The sequence below is a fragment of the Lycorma delicatula genome, chromosome 8, assembly GCF_047948215.1.
Source record: "Lycorma delicatula isolate Av1 chromosome 8, ASM4794821v1, whole genome shotgun sequence".
NCBI lineage: Eukaryota > Metazoa > Arthropoda > Insecta > Hemiptera > Fulgoridae > Lycorma > Lycorma delicatula.
In genome coordinates this window covers 39,259,624-39,279,821 of record NC_134462.1, presented here as the reverse complement: position 1 = coordinate 39,279,821, position 20,198 = coordinate 39,259,624, and the positions used below count along the sequence as shown (strand labels likewise).

Here is a 20,198-nt window from a genome sequence, read left to right as displayed (position 1 = left end):
AAAATGGCAGGACCTAATTAAAATAACATTAAAAGGAGTTAATATGAAACAATGAAGAAAACTCTTAATGCAGTAGATGATCTTCTAATGTGGAGAGTAAAATATCACAAATTAAAAACAGGAGCAACAATTTGAAGAGACCAATGGAATTAGGATTATTGGGCTGTACAATTCGGCATTAGCAAAGAAAAAATGTCAATATTGAATTATAATAAAATAATTTTTCAATAACATATTGAATAAACTTTTATAATTATTACCTCCATCTTTAGTTAGAGTGAAAAAACTAAACTGGCCATTTGAACTACCAGCAACATTGTGTGCTTCAACATATAGTATATATTCAGTTGCAGGTTCAAGCCCAGTTAATGTAAATCGGCGCTGTGGCTTTAAACTATTTGAAACTGAAAAAAAGTAGAACCCATACTTTAAAACAATAATAAATAATTTTTACTACCATTAAAACTTTAATCTTAAGTATAATAAGTCAAAATAAAAACTACAATTGCATAATTTGCTTTTTACTAGTCAAATATACTAGATTGTATAATAATGTTAGTGTATAAAAATACAGTATGCTCAATGAACTTGTAATATTTTGACTATCAATTGTTTGATAGATATTTACTATAACATCATATTATTAAACACACAATTAGATTAAACATATGTAATTAAACATCATGGTTTAGTACAGTTTTTAATTTATCAATGTTAGATAATGATGTATAATATTCTAAGTAGCCTTTTTTATTCTGTACTACTGTATTTACTGTAGGATAACACTTCTGCTGAAACAGTTTAAATGAATTAAAATTTAGCAAAGTTCTTCATGGTGTAGTAATTTTTGGTTCATTACAATATTATCAATTTAGATTAAAATTAATTTATGTTTTTAACTTAACTGTACTATAAATGAGAAGGTATGATGTGACTGAATGGCAAAATGGTCAAAGGTGTTGTCGCATAATCTACAGGTACAAATTATACTGATAAAGTTTCTTTAAACAAAATTTTAGATAATTATGTCAGCCTCTTGCAACAAAAAAAAAAAATTAAAAGTAAACTGATGAGAAGAAAGTTACCTTAACCTGAGATTCAGTTTGATGTAAATTTTAATATTAAAACTTTGCAGAAATGGATCCAAAAAAACTTTGTTTATTTATTAATTGTGTTATTAATTAACATTATATTTGATTCAGTGAAAAAGGGCAATGTAAAAGTTCTTCACTTCTCATTTCCATTAATAAGCGTGGTGTGGAATACTTGTTATTTTTGAGAATGATCATGCCATTTTCAAGGTTGACTGGTATTTAATACATGTCATCACAACCACTATGTGACCTAACATTCATAAAGTTCTATTTTACCATTGAAACTCTTCTTTTTTTTGTAAGGTATTACTTCAGAGTATAAATGAGGATAATATGTGTGAATGTAAATGAAGTGTAGTCTTGTACTGTCTCAAGTCAACAATTTCTGAGATGTATGGTTAATTAAAACTCAACTCCCAAAGAACGCTGGTATCCAAGATCTAGTATTAAATCCGTATTAAAATAACCACCTTTACTAGGATTTGATCCTTAGAACTCTTGTCTTCAAAATCAGCTGATTTGTGATGATTTCACCACTAGTCCAACCTTGTGGGTTATTACTGTTGAAACTACAGAAGGTATTATTAGAATTAAAAACAAGTATTTGAAAGTAGGTTGCTATATGAAGCCAGCCCCTGTGGCATGAGTGGTAGCGTCTATGCCTTTCATCTGAAGGTCCTGGGTTCAAATCCTGGTCAGGCATGGAATTTTCACACACGCTATATATCATTCATCTCATCCTCTGAAGCAATACTTAATGCTGGCCCTGGAGGTTTAAAAAAAATGTTGTTATATGGAAGATATTTTATTTTCTAAAACAATTTGCCTCAGCCACAGTGTATTTGATTAGTACAAAGAACGTTCCATTTGTTTTTATAATCCAAGTCAAGAGAAGATTGAAACATAGTTTTTAATTTACCTTTTCCCCCTCTGAATCTGTTTCTTTAAAATTAAATCATTAAATTTATCCAAAAATATAATAATGCTGACTTCTAATCAATTCATTTTCAAAATATTTGGAATAGGTACTTATAACTTTAAATTAGAATCAGAGGGTTTGTATAATGTTTAAAAAATTATTGTTATTTGAATAGAATTAAAAATAATGAATTTATAAGTATCAAATAAGTACCTTGAACAAAAACATTTTGGAAATAACGAAGAATATAAAATAATTTGAGGTTATACTGATTAAAAGAGAATAACTAACTAATTTATTTATAATAAAAACACTATTATGTACATGGTTTTATTTTTACAAAAAACTTTTAAGTTATGAAAGGAAATAATAATAGTATAGAATATATGATAAATTCTACATTTATTTGAATAATTAAAATATATATCTGATTCTTTTAGATTGTACTTCTTGGAAATAAAAATAAAACATAGTTATATTATTATATTTAAATTCTATTAAATAAACCACCTAGTACAGAATATTGAGACAGACATATCTTACCCTAATTTTTCATGAAAGTACTTTCACAGGATCCAACAGCCTCAGTTATGACTGAAATAATTCTGTTATTGTATAATAAAAATTTAAAATAGAAATATTAAATAATAATAATTGTGTATTAATTTACATGAGACCATCTCTCTCAAACATTCTGATGGTTTATCAAATTGAAATTTTGTTTGTATTTAAATATGTAATATTTTTCTAATATATTTAATTTGATATCATCTTTATTAATTTTTAATATTTTTAAATTTGTGTTAATATCAGGAATATAATGTTTATTGTTTATTAAATGGTTTACCATATTAAGTAAAACTAATTTATTATTTTTGTAATTTTATAATGTTGAAGAAATCTAGGTTTAAAGGATCTATTTGTTTTTCTTATATAAAATAACACCACAATTACTATATTTAATTTCATAAATTCCACACAGGTTGTTTATTTTATTATTATTGTTATTTTTGTTTTTTAAATATTTTTTTATGTGGTTTTTAGGTTTGTATGCTGGTTTAAATACTTTTCTTTTTTTTTAAGTTTTAGTAACGTTTTCAATGTTATTATTAATTTATTTTGTTACTGTGTTTTGATGATTGTTTTTTTATATATATTAATTAAAGTAGTGTCATATCCATTTTCAACAGTTATGTCTTTTATGATGTTTATTTCGTTATTTAACTTTTCTTTATTATTATGTATATATTTGAGTGCTCTATTAATCACATTTCTGTAAGTGTTAAAAGATTAATTTCAGTATATTATGTTACTATATTAAAATGTTAACTGACCTTAAATTAAAATCCATTAAATCTAAAATTTTTGTTTTTTGTATAATGAAAGTTGGAAGTAAAATGAAACCAATGATTACGACCAAATGATTAATTTCATGTTATCTGACATCCATGTGAGATGACAAAAGTATTGAATTTTTTGGTTTTCATAAGAAAGCTACCTATTGTAATGGGTACCATGATTCAACTTCCAGAGAAATTCAACATATCTTCGCATTTCACATTTCCCAGACCCCAAAACCATCATCAGTTAAAAAGTTTATATATACATTTATATATATACACACATATATTTCACTTTCTTGTGGACATGATAACTGCTGTAATTTTGTGCCAATCACTTTCAAATTGATACATAAAATATAACGACCCAAAATATCAGTTGAGTTCATTAATTGGCAAAATCGAACCATGGGGATGGAAATGGGGAGGCTTTTTTGAAAAAACAAAATATTGCTGTAACTTTCTTATTAAATAAAATATCTAATTTGTTTAAAGTTACTACTATTCTTTGGATAAGGGCCTTAAACTTATATAAGTAAAGTTTTTTGATATCACCAACCATTGGCCCAGGGGGTGGAAAAAATGGGGTTTTGAAGACAAAAAAATCATACCTCTCTTAATAGGCACAGTATCGAATCAGTTTAAAGTGGTCATTAGTTCTCTGAGCATTACCTAAATTTTTTGTCTGAAACAATTTTTGATATGACCAACCCTTATGCCAAGGGATGACCAAACTTTTGCTGGAATTGTAAGAAGATGGGATTTGTCATATGCTAAACATATGAAACTTTTTTCACATGCAACCATTGTCGTATTGAGTAAATTTAAAGTTTTTCTTAACTTTAAAGTGGACATTTTTTTTTATCCCCTACTTAGCACTGGTGAAATCTACTTCTGCTTTCTGGCGTGCCAAAAGGGAGTTTTTGTTCTGACTTATGTCAAAATGCCATTAACTACCTTAGTGTTCACTCCTTTTTCTTGTTTTTTTTTTACTATAATTTCAGAGGAAATTTAAATTTCAACAATTTTTCTTTTAACTTTCTAACATAAGGAGAGAACATTTCATCATCTGTAATTAAAAAATCCTATAATAAAAGTAACATACAGAACACAACAGTAGTTAAATAATTTATTCAAACTATAAATATGTTAGTAAGTTTTGTTTAAACTGTACTATATAAAACCTGATCTACAATAAAAAAAATTATAGCAGGATGCTATAAAATTAAATTGCTAAATTAAAATTAAAAAAAAATTGGTCATTACCTAAAATCCATTCAATATCACGAATAGGACGGTATCGTATAACATAGTATAGTAGAGGGCAACCATTATCAGGCCATACATGAAGTCTTAGAGTAACATATGTAGAATTTGGTGAAATAAATGCTGCAGATGCTGGAAGACCAGGTGATTGGCCCTGAGTACGTACAGATAAAGTAGGAGATGGTGGTGAAATTCCTAATTTGTTGTGTGAAACAAGATAAACATGATAGTTACTTCCACACAGTAGACCCTGCAAATGAAAATAAGAAATACATTTAAGCTATAAAAAAAAAATTGAGTAAACATTTTTTTAAAAAAGAAAAAATAAAGATTTACATCAAATAAATTAAGAGAATAGTATGAAACATCTTTTTTTGATGTTAGCATTCAGGTTATCTTTGATTTTGTTGTTATGTTGGTAATTAAGTGACAGGTATTATTATAATGTTTTAATCTTCTCTGCAGTCTTTAGCTAACATGGAAATTTTGAATAGTTTGTGAATCACAGTTTTACAAGCTCAAAATTTACATGAGGTTTAGCGGTTTGAGGTGTTGTGAATAAGTGGGTCTGTAATATTACATAATGGTATAAAGAAATTATATCATAAGTTAAATTTAAATTTGGCTTCCCCTCTATGAATCATGAGACCTTGCCGTTGGTGAGGGGGCTTGAGTGCTCAGGGATACAGAGTAGCTAGACCGAAGGTGCAACCATATCGGAGAGGTATCTGTTGAGAGCCAGACTAAGGAATGATTCCTGAAAGAAGGCAGCAGCTCTTTCAGTAGTTGTTAGGGGCGTGATTCACAATGGCTTAAACGGCCATATCAACATCACTCAGTCCTCTGAGTACTGTGCAGCTGAAAGCAATGGAAAACTACAGCTGTTGTTTTTTCCAAGAAAATGTGGCTCTCTGCATTTTCACATAGAAATAATGGAGGCGCCTTCCTTGGTAAAATATTCCGGAGGTAAAATAGTCCCCCGTTCGGATCTCCAGGTGGGGACTACTAAGGAAGGGGTCACCAGAAAACTAAAAAATAACATTCTACGAGTCGGAGCGTGGAATGTTAGAAGCTTGAAAAAGGTTGGTAGGCTAGAAAAGGGAAATGGATAGGGTGAATGTGGATGTAGTAGGAATTAGTGAGATTTGGTGGGAAGAGGAAGGCGACTTTTGGTCAGGTGATTGTAGAGTAATTAACTCAGTGTCAAATAATGGGCAGGCAGGAGTAGGTTTCGTGATGAACAAGAAGATAGGGAGGAGAGTGGAGTATTTCAAGACGCATAGCGATAGAATCATTGTAATAAGGATAAAATCAAAACCTAAACCGACAACGATTGTTAACTTCTATAAGCCTACAAGCGCCCATGATGATGATGATGAGGTAGAGTGTGTATACGAAGAGATTGATGAAGCAATTAAACACGTAAAAGGAGATGAAAATTTAATAATAGTTGGAGATTGGAATGCAAGCATTGGAAAAGGCAAGGAAGGAAATATAGTGGGTGAAAACGGGCTGGGCAAAAGGAATGAAAGAGGGGATCGACTTATAGAGTTTTGCACGAAGTATAATTTAGTAATTGCCAACACCCAATTCAAAAATCATAATAGAAAAATATACACTTGGAAAAAGCCAGGCGATACTGCAAGGTAGATAGATTATATCATGGTTAAGCAAAGATTTAGAAATCAACTCGTTGACTGCAAAACTTACCCTGGAGCAGACATTGATAGCGACCATAATTTGGTGATAATGAAATGTAGATTGGGGTTTAAAAACCTGAAGAAAAGGTGTCAGATGAATCGGTGGAATTTAGAGAAGCTTGAGGAAGAGGAGGTAAAAAAGATTTTTGAGGAGGACATCGCAAGAGGTCTGAGTAAAAAGATAAGGTAGAAAATGTAGAAGAAGAATGGGAGAATGTTAAAAAGGAAATTCTTAAATCAGCAGAAGCGAACTTAGGCGGAATAAAGAGTACTGCTAGAAAACCTTGGGTTTCAGACGATATATTGCCGTTTCTTTTTAATCTTTACATGGAACTAGCAGTTAATGATGTTAAAGAACAATTTAGATTCGGAGTAACAGTACAAGGTGAAAAGATAAAGATGCTACGATTTGCTGATGATATAGTAATTCTAGCCGAGAGTAAAAAGGATTTAGAAGAAACAATGAACAGCATAGATGAAGTCCTACGCAAGAACTATCGCATGAAAATAAACAAGAACAAAACAAAAGTAATGAAATGTAGTAGAAATAACAAAGATGGACCACTGAATGTGAAAATAGGAGGAGAAAATATTATGGAGGTAGAAGAATTTTGTTACTTGGGAGGTTTTTTTTTTGTCGTCAATCATTTGACTGGTTTGATGCAGCTCTCCAAGATTCCCTATCTAGTGCTAGTCGTTTCATTTCAGTATACCCTCTACATCATACATCCCTAACAATTTGTTTTACATATTCGAAACGTGGCCTGCCTACACAATTTTTCCCTTCTACCTGTCCTTCCAATATTAAAGCGACTATTCCAGGATGCCTTAGTATGTGGCCTATAAGTCTGTCTCTTCTTTTAACTATATTTTTCCAAATGATTCCTTCTTCATCTATTTGCCGCAATACCTCTTCATTTGTCACTTTATCCACCCATCTGAATTTTAACATTCTCTATAGCACCACATTTCAAAAGCTTCTAATCTTTTCTTCTCAGATACTCTGATTGTCCAAGTTTCACTTCCATATAAAGCGACACTCCAAACATACACTTTCAAAAATCTTTTCCTGAAATTTAAATTAATTTTTGATGTATACAAATTATATTTCTTACTGATGGCTCATTTAGCTTGTGCTATTCGTCATTTTATATCGCTCCTGCTTCGTCCATCTTTAGTAATTCTACCTCCCAAATAACAAAATTCTTCTACCTCCATAATCTTTTCTCCTCTTATTTTCACATTCAGTGGTCCATCTTTGGTATTTCTACTACATTTCATTACTTTTGTTTTGTTCTTGTTTATTTTCATGCGATAGTTCTTGCGTAGGACTTCATCTATGCCGTTCATTGTTTCTTCTAAATCCTTTTTACTCTCAGCTAGAATTACTATATCATCAGCAAATCGTAGCATCTTTATCTTTTCACCTTGTACTGTTACTCCGAATCTAAATTGTTCTTTAACATCATTAACTGCTAGTTCCATTTGGGAGGTAGAATTACAGACTTATAGGCCTTATACTAAGGCATCCTGGAATAGTCGCTTTAATATTGGAAGGACAGGTAGAAGGGAAAAATTGTGTAGGCAGGCCACGTTTGGAATATGTAAAACAAATTGTTAGGGATGTAGGATGTAGAGGGTATACTGAAATGAAACGACTAGTACTAGATAGGGAATCTTGGAGAGCTGCATCAAACCAGTCAAATGACTGAAGACAAAAAAAAAAAATTTGGCTTAGATTATCAGTCACAAAATTGTTTTTATTATGTAGTCATTTATTTTAAATTACTTTTTTAGAACCTATTACTTTATTTAATTAAAAAATAATTTCTTAAGTTTTTATGAAGTTATTTTATATATTTCAAGTTCTGAATTGAGTTTAAAGTAAATTTACTTATGTTTAAATATTTAATATTGATAAATTAACAATTTGAAAAATTATAAGAAATCCTTTTTCCCTCTGAATTTAAATTAAGTCATACATAAAGAATACATGACTCTGCTTCTTGTTTCTTGGAGAGAGATAAACACACCACAAAGGGCCATTTAAAAACTTGTAGTTCAAAGTAAGGTACACAAAAATAATATAATGAGAGTTATAATCTAATTTTTATGTCTTTACCATTTAATATAATCGTTATAATATGAATGAGAAATTTCTTACTCAGGTTGTAATGATATTAAATAGTAAGAGCTTGTGGCAAAAAAATTAAAGATTTTATTAAGAAATAAAACTGAAAAATTAGAGATAATTTATATTGAAGACATTTATTTATATATAAATGTATTCTTGCACAAACCTTAAGTTCATAAGTATTAGTATGCCTAGATAATGACAATTCTTGTGCATCAGAATGAGCACGTCTGTAATTAAGAATGTAGGCCGTAATATGTGCACCTCCGGTGTCTCCTGATCGCCATTGGAGTAATATACTGCTACTTGTTGCACTCCTCACATATAATGAAGGTGCACCTGGAGGAACTAAACAAAATTAAACAGATCTATTAAAAAAATTGAAAGAACACCAATTTTAGCATAACAAATTATTTATATAAAGTTATTGTTTTTTAAGCTAAGCCAAACATTTTAAACATAAGAAGGATTTTAGTCATGTTATTTTACTATTGAAGAATTTGGGAAGTTCAGCATTACCTTATAAGTTTTACAGATATAATTAGTCTTTACTGAACAGCCAAAGGAAAATCATGTCTCACCAGATCTGGTCCTAGAAGAAATTAAATATAAGGAGGAGTGGCTGATGAGAAGGATGATCTAATAAAACTAGGAAGTATGAGACAAGACAAACAACCCCATCGAGAGGTTATCTTTGAAACTATTTCATCTACAACTCCATACAAATAAACGCATTAGGTATAATATTTAACCCATAAATAAATGTTTAATCCAGAATGAGAGCAGCACAAGGGTGATCATAATTTTACATTTATCAGCTTCATTATGCAACAAAAAACATTTTCCTCTGTAAACCAAACATCTTCCTATATAGTACATGACATCCCTTGGACATCTGAAACATCTGAAGGTTTTTGATGTTAATTAAGGAATTTTATAGCAGAAGGTGTTACAGTTGTGGGTTATGATTTCTTTAATTTACATTAAAAATAGAATTTCATGAATGAGTCACTAGGTTGAGAGTGAGCTGCTGAATTCAACACATAATAGCATTCTTTTAATTATACAATTAATGTTGGTATTCTTCAGCCTATTCTTGGCTCAGATCTATTTCTTCTGATTATTAGTGATCTTCCTGAAGCTCAATCAGTATTATTTGAAAATGACATTAATCTTTTAATTACTGCCGAAGGTAAAAGGAATTTTCTTCAAACATTTATAAGTTATCACTGAAGAATTAACTGTTTGATAAATCAATGTCCTTAAAGCCATCTGCACTTTATTTTTTTTATTATCAAAACTTTCTGCATTGATTTCAGTAAAGTAAATAAATCTGCAATAGATGTATTCTTATTTTGTGTTTGTCAATTTTTATGTAATCTTGGAATTCAGTTTTTGATTTGAAACCCATTTTCAAAAATGGAGAGTTTTATTATCGTTCAGCATGAAATTTTAAGATAGCTGGCAATTTACTGCAATTATTTTGTTCTTTCAGGCTATGCTCCTCAAATTTAGGTTCAGAATTTTTTGGCCATTGTATTAAAAAAAGGTAAATTACTGCATAAAACAGTATATGAGAATTTAATGGCAAGAAAGAGGCTGTTGAACATAGTCCATGCCACTTTGCACATCTCCATTTTGTGTTACTTAGACTACCTGAAGATGATGTTCAACAAAAGTGGTTTTATGTCAAGAACTACACTTTCTACATTCTTTTCTGTAAGACTATGAAAATTGAGATAATGTTTTCCAGACATTTTTACACTTTATTAATTGTCATCAGGAACAGGTAAATGACTTTTTGAGGGGTTATTTATCACATTTTATTAATAAATAAAAAATTGTGATAATTGATTCTCACAAAACTGCAGCCCTTGAAGAGATTTAAAGTTCCAAAATTACGGTGAGGTTCACAATCTGTTTCTTTAAATTATTGGAACTTAACATTAATGAGTTGTCAGAGAAAGGGCAGTGACTAGTTAACATTCATATGTTAGATACCTTTTTATCTCCTGAATTTGCCAATCAGCAAATAAATAAGGGAAGATTTTTTCAGTAAGATTCAGCTATGAGCCACACACATGAGTTTCCTAGACTACACAAATTTTTCATAATCACATTATCTATTAATCTGGCAGTGTCTGTTGACAGCCAGGATGTTGGAATTTTCAGCACGTCGTTCCTTCCTCTGGAGATGTTGCAGAGTACTTTAATAAATGCACAATGATGAACAGCAATTTTCTTTTAAATATAGTTTAATAAAACAAAAAAGAACTCTGATATATAGCATGTACTCTCTCTCATTGTTGCCTTTCCTACACTACACTACACTTACTATTGATGCTTGCCGCTCTACTATCAATCAATATAAACCAAAATGATAGTTTAGTAACCAACATTTCGAATGTATCATGTATTAACACAACAGCAACCTACAATAAAATAATTCAGGAGCTGAAACATTAAATGCAGAAACATGTTAACCTTAGTATTGTTAACCCAATATCTCAACACATAGTATTAAGAGAAGGTCTAAAATGTGGTAAAGCTTTGTTTTCCAGAAATTTCTATTTTATTGATTTTCTGAGAGTTTAAGGTTTGGTTTGTTTCTTTAACATTAAAAACAACATATATTAATTATATAGTATTTATACAAAAATATTAAGTACTGTAATCTTTCATCCATTATATCAGTCTGAATGTAATTACTTTGTCAAATAACCATTTTCTAATACTATAGCATACAATTTTACCCAACTTATGACAAATAAAGATCTAATTTCACTCAAGTTATCTGGACATTTCTTGGAAGGCAATTTTTTCATGCAATGGCAATGTCTTGTCATGCTCTAGATTGAGTATTTTGAAGATTTCATTGAACAACTTGTCAACTACGATAATTTTGATTACTGATACAACATATTTTGGTAATCTAATTAAATTATTTGCTCTTTGCTCCATAGGAAGTTGTTACAAGATAACCTTTTGCTAACTCAAGCTAATACAATTTTTGTCTCATAATTTTTTGACTGTGGAAACCAGTGTTCTTTGATAAATGGGTTTCAATTAACCAGACATCTCTGGAGTGGTCTGTTCCAGACTACATGTTTACTGGTACATTTACACTTTCATTGGACTATATCTGCAGCTATGTCAGACCTGGTGTTTGTTTTCAAAGTGTAATTATAGATTTACTATAATTTAACATAATGTTAGCAAATAAAAAAAAAAAAAAATAATAATTGTTTAAAGTATAGCTGTTCATGGCAGTGAAAGATGGACTACTGGAAAGTCATAAAGGTAAATAATAGAGAATCTTAAAATATTAAAGTTGAAATGTAAAGAATGCTGAAAAAAGTAGGGTGATAAAAATTTGAAATGAAGAAGAAAAAACTCTTTGGCAGATCTTTATGAGAATAGCTAGATTCAATAGGCTAAACATTATTGCAACAAGAGTAATTTAAAAAAGAAGAGAGAGAAATGAAGTAAATAAGTGAAAGAAAAAAATGCTGTAATCATTGTTGTATGATGAAAAAAAGCAAATTGACAGCACAGATATCAACAAAATACTTTGAGGGTGTTTGAGTGCATTGTTATTATCTCACATATAAACTAAAAAACTGTAAAGCTTATCTTTCTTTGAAGAAAGTTAAAAAATGGTAGCGTTCAGCAACTTCAAAAATTAAAACATTCTTTGTGAGTGGTAATGCCAAATTTGAACATCTCAAGAAGTAATATATTGAAAAATATAAGATTGTAAAGTAAGGATAATCAAAGCTGCCTTATAAGTCAATTCACATGTACTACTTAAGTTGAAAAACACTGGTTGCACATCGGCTTTGAAATGCAAGTTGTTAGGATAATCTTAGAGATCAATGATCATAACAGAAAATTGTAGTCAAAACTTATGAATCAAAAATAGGAATTACATAAAAGTAACTAGTTCTGATGAATAATATCCTCATACTTTTGTTTGAGTGAAACATACAATTACTGCTAGCTATGACTTCAAAATTTGACTAAACCAGTTATATTTTAATGTTCCTTATTTGTGTTCTGTTTTGATCACTATTCTGTTTTTGAATTCAAACTGATAATACGTCGTTGCCTGATAGTCAATGGATTTAATATTCCACAGGCAAATACATTCATTACATAAATAAGGACAGGGCTGCAACCAGACATCTGGAAACTTACAGAATATCATCATTCTATCAATCCTTGTTATTTGAAAATTGTTTTATTCTTTTTAATGTAAAATATTCATTCTCACTTTTAACTCTTACATACCTTAGAATATTTTGATGAGATCTATTTTATTATTTCTTTCATAGAATCCTTACTAAACTTACATATAAAATAATAAATTAAATAAAAACAAAACTAAAAACATGTTTACCTATTTGAAAATTGTTTTATTCTTTTTAATTTAAAATATTCATTCTCACTTTTAACTCTTACATACCTTAGAATATTTTGATGAGATCTATTTTATTATTTCTTTCATAGAATCCTTACTAAACTTACATATAAAATAATAAATTAAATAAAAACAAAACTAAAAACATGTTTACCTTGGATAACAAGAAGATATGATATACTGTCAGAACCAAGTGAGTTTTCAACATGGCATGTATAATTGCTGGAATCAGAACGCTGAAGAGAAGAAAGTACTAATTCTCCATGCTCAGTAAATTTTATATTACGACCAGCACTAATCTGGCTCTGTGTGTCTGATCGCAACCATGTCCGTCGAGGTTGTGGATTACCCACAGCAAAACATGGCAAAGTAACTGACGTATGCCAAGGAGTGTGAACAACTCCACCAAATGAAGATATCTTTGCTACAACTGTAAAATATAATATTTTTAATGATAAGTAACTAATATACATTTTTAAAAATAAAACAAAAATCATATTAAATATAATATTTATGAATTAATGTTTTATAAAGTCTGTTATAATATTAATATATACATATATACTTTTGATAAATCTGCAGCAAATGAATAATAAAAGCAGCTATTCTTTCTCAGGAAACAAAAAAAAAAAATACTACATATTGATTATGCAAGGAAATTATTACTTGGAAATTTTCAACTGCTGATATGATTTATTACATTTTCTGAATTTAATTTTAACGTTATAATCCACTTATTAATTTCAGCATGGATTTTATGGAATTATTCACCTACGGTTTCTTATAATCTCAAGAGTATCCTATGCTAAGTGTGATTACATTATGTTAATATGTAGTTAACCACCTTAATAGTTAATTAATCAGCTTAGTATAGCTTCCGCATGCAAAGGTCTTATTGTTGCCAAAATTCACTTTGAATGAGTGAAACTTATCGGAGTACAGTAATAAATGAAGGAAAGTCAATTAATGGAATAACGATTATCAATGAGTATACAAACAATCATGATGGAGAGAATTATGAGAACCTAGTGTTAATATAAATGACCTTACTATACAAATGAATGTTAAAATTAAAAATCAAACACTTCGCAATTAGTATTTGTATTTTGGGATTTCAAGACATTACATGCATTACACAGAACAAATTTTTAACTGAAAAACTAAGGTACCATAAACTGTGTGCAACAGTTTCCAAAAATATTTTTTTGATGCTGAGAGAATTAAAAAAATAGCATTTGAATCTGCATTCTGGAACACTATGAAGGAAGGAAGAAAAACTTTTTCTCGTAATATAACTAGAAACACTGTGAAACACAGATTGTGATTTAAAATTAATGTTGAACTTTCTGTTTATCAACATTACAGACCAGATGGACTTACTAACTTCACTGACTAACTTACCTCAAAAGTAGCTTGGTTCCCAATTATTTGAGAAAGTGAGAAGTTCAAAGTGTAGTATTGAAACAATTATCAACAAGCAATATAATTTCATCTTCAGGATGTAACAAGATTTGTTTTTGATATGAAAATTATTTTGAAAATAATGGAGAGTTCGTAGAAAAATGAAGTCTGAAAAAATATTGAATATGTAATATGTGTTTTTCAGTTTGTTTTATTAATGACCAGTTGACCACTGATTTTATCATGCTTTGCAAACAACACAGGTCAAAGTTTCTGATCTCAATGGGTAACTGCAGGCTATTACCAATTATTAGTGATTAATAACCATATCAATAATTTCTTAAAACAATAAACTATATAGTTACCTCTGTTGCTAGGAACTTGAGCAACAACTTTGGAACTTTGACCTTCACCAACACGAGTAGCAGCTGTTACCCAATACTGATATTCCACATGTTGTTGAAGATTTTTTGCTTCAAAACTTGTTTGTTGACTAGGAAGATTTCTTTTTCCATGGTTTAATTCTTCTTGACCATTTACCACTCTGTAAATTGGCAAAATCAAGAACTTTTGCAAAATAAAAGTGCACGACTAAAATAATAACTACTACAATGGATGCAACTGTGTCATAGTTCTAGCATGTGAAATTAAAAAATTATACTTAGAAAAATAGGACTCTAATTCTATGAATGATTATATTATTTAAATTTTTCTAGTAAAAGTATTGCTGAGAGATGACTTTCTACCTGCACATAGAGGTAAATGTTTTTTAAAAGACCTATTAATGGATAAACACTCTGAAATTTGATGAAAAGAAATTATAAAAATACATATTTGTTGCATATTGTTACTACACATTGTTTGTCATTGTTTAATCAAAGATGGATTAAAAGTCATATGTCATGTAAATTACATTTGGTTTACATACAAAAACATAAGTGTAATAAAAAAATCTTGTTTTTTAAAGCATTCTGATGCATTTTTTAATTTTTAAAAATATTATTAGTAAATAACAGAGAAAGTAGCAGATATTGATTCATAATGCAACCACCTACCTCTTTTACCCAAGATGGAACAGAGATGGTATATGCATTTGGGGTAAGAGGTTGTGTGTGTGTGTGTGTGTGTGTGTGTGTGTGTGTGTGTGTGTGTGTGTGTGTGTGTGTGTGTGTGTGTGTGTGTGTGTGTGTGTGTGTGTGTGTGTGTGTGTGTGTGTGTGTTTTTGTTACCGTTATCCTCAAAAACTGCTGAACCAGTTTTGATGTAGTTTTTTGCATTACATAGGTATCACTTCACAGCAGGTTCTTATATTAGTTTAGCCACTAGCGGGCACTGCACTAGATATGTTTCTTCAAAATGGGTTTGTGGGTTTTTAATATATTTTATTTTATCACTTGTTTAATATTTATTACAATTTAAAAAAATAACTTAAGATAGGCAATTCTTTTCTTGACCAAACTACAGAAAATGCCAGCTGCATATGATGTAAATGATTGGTCACTACTAAAACTTAATGTTATTTCATTTTAATATTTATATGAGAATATTTTTATGAATTAAATTAATAGCAAATTTTTAATCTTTTAAACAATGTTACTTGTAATGAAATTTACAAAGATACTTATAACACAGATTTATAAAAAAAAGGATAGTAGATAAAAATTTTTCTACTTGTACATGAACAAATACTATTTAAATTCAACACAATTTTTGATCACTTTTAAAATATTTTTTACATAAAAAGAAATACCAACAAGCTTACCATTAAAAAACTGATAGGTTCACATTGGTCAGTAGATTGAAAATTTACTTTAGCTTTAAATAAAGAGATTAAAAAAAGGAAAAAGACATAATCAATATTTGCTGGAAGTAAAGTTGCTTTAGGAAATACAATTTTTTTTTTTTAAAGGAAAAAGGATTATTTAATGTGTATTAAAATACATTAAAATTTAATGTGGTTATTACACGAGAATTCTTTTTTACTAATTTAAGTAAAATAATGAAACTGAATTGTTATACATACCTTGTATAAAGTGTATATTTTGTTATCAATCCATTGGGATCTACTGGAGGTAACCAAGACACAAGAAGTGAATTCGGGGAACTGACAACTACTTTAATATCTGCTGGTGATCCAGGAGCTAGAAAAAAAATTTTTGTTGCATGTGCTGAATTAAAGAATTAAAAAAAAATAGGAATTTTTCATTTGAAAAAAATATATATACATATATAGTACTGTATTAACATTTATACATATATAGCATGTCAAAGGAAATTTTAATATAACATTTTAAATTAAAAAAAAAAAAAAATTACTGACTGAACAAATATTTGTTCTATAAATTTCAACATATCATGTTACCTATTGTGTGAATGTAAAAAAGGAACATTTATAAAAAAAACAAAAAAAAACATTGAAGATGGGCTTATGCCCAAAAGCATTTTAATGAAAAAAAAAGTAAGATAAGAATGTTCTTTAATTCTGTACTTTGTGGAGTGGCTGAATATGTTTTATATTAAGACCATCATAACCTTAAAATTTTTTTTTATATATGTATATATATATATAAAATCTTTTTAAGGGAAAAAAGATGGCTCTGTGGGGTCAAAAGGTTGGCCCTTTGGCCAACCTTGAGGCCAAAACATTGGCCTCATTGGCTACTTATATATTATATAACAGATTAGGGCTAAGTGGCGCAAAAACTTTAAGCATATTTATTTATTTATTCACTTCAGCAACAATTGGATGATGCTCAATTACAACCAAAAATAAAGGTAAAAATAATGTTGTTTTATTGAATTAAGTAGGGGAAATTAAAAGAAATTAATTTTGTAGTACATGAAAAAATTCAAACCCTACTGGGGTTTGAATTCAAAATCTTCTTGATGTAAAGCAGAAATGCTACTGTTCTTTCATGATGATCAAGGGAGTGATACTTCCACTTATCTGCATTAGGGTAAGCATAGAGACCTACATTAGCAATAAGACTAATAAATGCTGAATTTCAATATGCAATAGGTTTGATAAGATTGAAGTTTGGACATTTTATTATGAAGGTTAATTCCTTTGTAAGGCATTCATTTCTAAACTTTGTAGGATTCAATGTTAAAATAATCTGCCTGGAAGATACAACTAAAATGATTTAGTATGTCCAATTTCTTCTTTCTGGATGTTTAGAAAGATAAGTCACATGAATCAGTCGTTTGATACAACCCCTATTTTCACTTTTTTGGAGACTGAATTGTTTTAAAAAGATATCTTTAGTTAATGCCTAGGACCTATGTGGAAACACCATCAGCACAATTTTAATCTTCTAGTACTGGGGATACAGTACGTGCTATGATTTGGGAGGGAGTGGTATTTCGTACATAGAAATTGAATTAAATTTAAAATAATAGTAAGTAATAATAATAAAATGACTAACCATCTTCTTCAGTATGACAGTAAACTGGAGAAGAATAAACACCATCTCCAATTCGAGTGTAAGCAAGAATGGATATGCTGTAATTGGCAAACCTGTGCAATCCGGTTAACACAATTGTCATAGCAGTAGTTTTACGGATATCATGGCTGCTATCAGCTCCTGCAATTATTTAATAATATGTTAGATTATAATATTAAATAAACAGTGATTAATTTTCAGTATATTCTTCTGTTCAATAGTAAGCATCAGAATATGAGTAAAGTAACCTTTTAACTGGGAGTATAAAATATATTCATGTTTTTAACTAACGTTTGAAACTGGCTAAATCCTTGTATTTTTGATTGCAGTTTGGTAATCTCATAATATTCCAATTATATTCATTACATTGTGATGAATAAATTAATTATTTAATTGTGCTAACTACTTGAGTTAATATTATTGAATATATAAACAGTTTCTATGAAGTGGTTTTCAAAGTTTGATGCAGTTGGTAATTGACTTGATGATATTTAGAAGTGAATGCATAATATATGATCTGTCCAATGGAATGTTTAGAATAATTTAATTTAGGTTGCTTTTAATTAATAATAAGGTTGTTAATTTAATATAGGTTGCTATATTATTTTCAAAATGATAAAATGGACGAGATCATAATACAAAAAATTAAAAAACATACACAGTAACCAAGGAGTACTCATTAAATTACAGAGACTAAATATTGCATTAAGCAGACTTAATGAACATTCAACTCAGGAATATAATAGAACATAATGTTATACTAATACTAGACACAATTAAAATAGTTTTTTCCAAATCACTTCTAAAAAACTAGATTCACAAATCTTACAATTAGTTTTTTACAATTTGAGACACTTATAGGCAGCAAATGAAAACCATAATCTCAACACACTCAAATATTAAAAAATAAACAGACACACTAAACTTGTAAAAAGAAACATAACAATATAAAAAATGCTCAAAACTTTATATATATAAAAAAAAAAAAAAAAAACAAATTAGATGTACATTTTGGTTAATAAATAAAATATTGTTAGCAATAGAGTCAATGGAAATATTAATTAAATAAACAACGCTGATTAAAATTCTATCCTAAATCACCTTCTTAACCACTTTAAAAAATATGATTAACAATGAACAGTTCTACACAGTGCTACCACCTGTCATACTACTAATGAAGGACATGCAACATAACTCCAAATTTTTCTTTAGAAAGTAACTTTTATATAATTAGAAATTAAATGAATTTTTACTTTTAACTTTTAAAATTAATTTATATTGCTTCCAGTGATCTACAAAGGAAAGTTTAGTAAATTTGAATGAAATTTACTTGCAGAAGAAAACTATGACAAAACTGCATTTTTCATTCAAACATTTGCATTCTGCATTTTTCAAAGTCTAAACACATAAAGTCTGTTCAACACATACAGTCTAAATAAGCTTATTACTTAAATTGACTTATACTCAAAAAGAATACCGGTTTCTTAGTGGTTATTATTATTAAAAATTTCTTTTAATATTTGTTTATATATTAAAAACTTTAAAATTTATTTTTTAGTTCTGAAAATTTAATACATTTTTTCATAAAATAATGATGGCCAATGCTGTATGCTTATTATTTTCATCAGTTTTTTAAAACATACTTTTTATTAAAACAAATTATCAAAATGACTTAAATGTTAAAGTAAATTTTAATTTACTTCATATAAGACTTCATTTTCAAGATAATTATTGACTGATCACTAATAATTACTGATTATTCACTGAGGGGAATGCAAAGTCCAGTAAAATTTTATTCATGCTACAAAAATATAAATATAATCAAAGTATGGACATTCTAAAATCTAAATGTTCACTTGTTTTGCTGGGCTATATGAAGTTGAAACTTTGAAATTAATAATTAATATTTCAAGAATTATCAAATTGAAATATCAAGAATTATTAGAAACATCAATAAAATAAAATCTTTATTCTGACTGAAACAAAATTATACATTATAAAGATTTTATCACTGTGATAATATTTATTACTTATAATTAATGTGTAATATAATATTTATAACAAAAATTAAGCATAACACTGTAATCCTAAATAATCTGTTATTTAACAACTAAAAATTATCAATTTTAAAATTCTACTTCAATGAAAATAATAACTATTAATTATTCTCATGAAAATTTACCTTTATCAAGTGTATCGTACATGACTTTATATCCTTGTATAATACCATTAGTGTGAGTTGGAGGGGGTGGCTGCCATGACACTTGTAAAGATTGTGAACTAAGAGCTGCACATCGTATATCTTCAGGTGGTTTACTTGGCACTGCGATCAAAATATTTAAAAAAAATAGAATGTACATAAAAGATTAATAGTTAATAATAAAGTAACAATATTTTGAATATTTATTATAAAGTTCCCTTTTTATAAATATTATTGCCTTTTCTTTTTCCTGTTTAGCCTCCGGTAACTACCGTTTAGAT

General features: G+C 28.8%; 1 protein-coding gene across 1 annotated transcript in view; it reads right to left on the bottom strand.

Moving 5' to 3' along the window:
* The window catches only part of Dscam2 (Down syndrome cell adhesion molecule 2), a 462,957-nt gene that overhangs the window by 20,604 nt on the left and 422,155 nt on the right, over positions 1–20,198 (bottom strand). The window contains exons 18-25 of the mRNA XM_075372643.1: positions 19,900–20,040; positions 17,700–17,858; positions 16,298–16,415; positions 14,640–14,818; positions 13,028–13,303; positions 8,620–8,801; positions 4,620–4,869; positions 261–404 (exon numbers count right to left, since the gene is read on the bottom strand). Coding sequence (XP_075228758.1) covers positions 261–404; positions 4,620–4,869; positions 8,620–8,801; positions 13,028–13,303; positions 14,640–14,818; positions 16,298–16,415; positions 17,700–17,858; positions 19,900–20,040 — 1,449 coding nt within the window. The remainder of the gene's footprint in view (positions 1–260; positions 405–4,619; positions 4,870–8,619; positions 8,802–13,027; positions 13,304–14,639; positions 14,819–16,297; positions 16,416–17,699; positions 17,859–19,899; positions 20,041–20,198) is intronic.